The sequence below is a fragment of the Vairimorpha ceranae genome (genome assembly GCF_000988165.1).
Source record: "Vairimorpha ceranae strain PA08 1199 chromosome Unknown NODE_329, whole genome shotgun sequence".
Taxonomy (NCBI): Eukaryota; Fungi; Microsporidia; family Nosematidae; genus Vairimorpha; species Vairimorpha ceranae.
In genome coordinates, this window is record NW_020169624.1 from 1 (window position 1) to 1,849 (window position 1,849).

The 1,849-nt window shown below is 26.1% G+C and overlaps 1 protein-coding gene across 1 annotated transcript; it reads right to left on the minus strand.

Annotated features, from left to right (window-relative positions):
- Positions 1 to 1,717: 1,717 nt before the first annotated feature.
- On the minus strand, positions 1,718 to 1,849 carry AAJ76_3290001849 (hypothetical protein; the record flags this gene model as incomplete). The annotated part of the gene is made up of 1 exon (XM_024475195.1): positions 1,718 to 1,849. A coding segment is annotated over one exon (132 nt), but the record flags the coding sequence as incomplete, so codon positions are not given.

Below are 1,849 nucleotides of genomic sequence, written 5' to 3' on the forward strand. Positions count from 1 at the left end.
ATCTAATTAATTTTTGATTTTATTACAAAAATATTTTTTTGCTCAAATATTGCAATTTTATAACTTAAAATATTTTTAAAAAAGAGAAGTAAAAGTAGTTTGAAAGTATAGTGTTTGTTTAACTTTTAGAATTTAGAAAAAACAACTTAATTTTTAATAAAAAGATTAGAAAGTTTATAATGTCATAATTTATTCAAAAAAAAAGAATATGGCAATTTTAATATATCAATTCGATTCTTCTTACAGATGTATTTGGTTATCTTAAACTTGTACATGTAAAACAATAATAATGTGGTGAACTTTTAATTAATGTCAATATTATCAAGTGTCAAAAGCCTCGACATTTTACATATATTAAAATATTGCTACAATTAAACTTAATTACTTATTATTTAAAACTTAAGATCACATTTTCCTTTTTGTTAATAAACATTTAAAATGCATTTGCTAAAAAAAAATAAATAGTTTTATCAAATTGTTAAGTATTTTTATTTTTTTTAATTTATTAGCTTTGGTAAATTTAAATGTCTCCTTTTTATTAGTTGTTTTAAAAAGAAACAATTTATAAATAAAAATAAAATTAGTAAACAAGGGTTATGAACGCAACAACAGGAAGTTCAAAGTACATATCAAAATCTAGAAAATTTCATGATTCGTGGGCATTTATATTATATGCTATATCATTCTTAGGATTTTCTACCTATGCAATTGTCAAAGAGAAAAGTTTCTCATTGGATTTGTCTTTTGCTGAGCCAGTTATTAAGAATGCTTTATTTTGCTCTATAGTTGTGCTTGCGGCAATAACTATTAATTTTTTAGGATTTCGATTTATTCCAGTTTTATTCTTAAAAGCAACAGCTTTTACGTTTCCTTTTGTTCTTATTGCAACATTGTTTTTCTTCAAGTTCCATGCAATGTCATTATTTTATTCATTATTTGCTATATTTTTTTGGGCAGTGTTTGTATATAGAAATTGGGTTTATTTTGATGCTGTGGCTAAGACAATGTGTGTTGGTGTTAAAATTATACTGTCAAATTTTTTTACTACTTTAATAGGAATTATTATGTGCCTTTCACTGATAATCCTGCAAATTTTTTTAATGACCCAATTAAGAATTGAATTATCACTACATCATGAAAAAATGCAGGACAATATTTTTACTTTTTTTTATGTTCTTAATCTTTTTTGGACTCTTAGCAACGCTATATATTTTTTTAAAGTTTATATAACGTCTGTTGTATCATACAATTTGGTAGAATTTGGAGAACATTCAAGAATGTCATCAGTGATAAAAAATTCAATGTATGCATTAGGTAGTATATGCTTTGCTGGGCTGGTAGTTGCAGTGGTATCAACGTTGAGATTTTTTGTCGATCAAGAAAGGGACAGAAGATCAAACAACAGGGATAGAAACGGGTTGGTTAGTATTATTTTATGTCTTATGGCTGTATTACTAAGTGTTTTAGAAGATATAATAGAATTTATAAACGCCTTAACTCTTCCTTACATAGCAGTACATGGTGAGGGGTACATCGAATCGGTTAAAAAGTCTTATGATATATCTTTGAGGCGAAATCCTATTGCTGCAATCGGAATGGCAGCCTTGAACATTTCGTTATTTATAACTCAAGTTTCAGTCACAAGTATTTGTCTTGGATTTTCAATAACACTTGCTAAAAGCTATTTCAACGACATGATAATTTTAAAATCTATAATTTATAGTGCTTGTATTCCTTTGATATGTTTTTCTACAATAATGATGGTATTTTCTTCGGCTTTCCTTGGTATAATATACATCAAAACAGAAAATGAAGATCTAATTATTAGCAAATATAAATCAAACCTTTT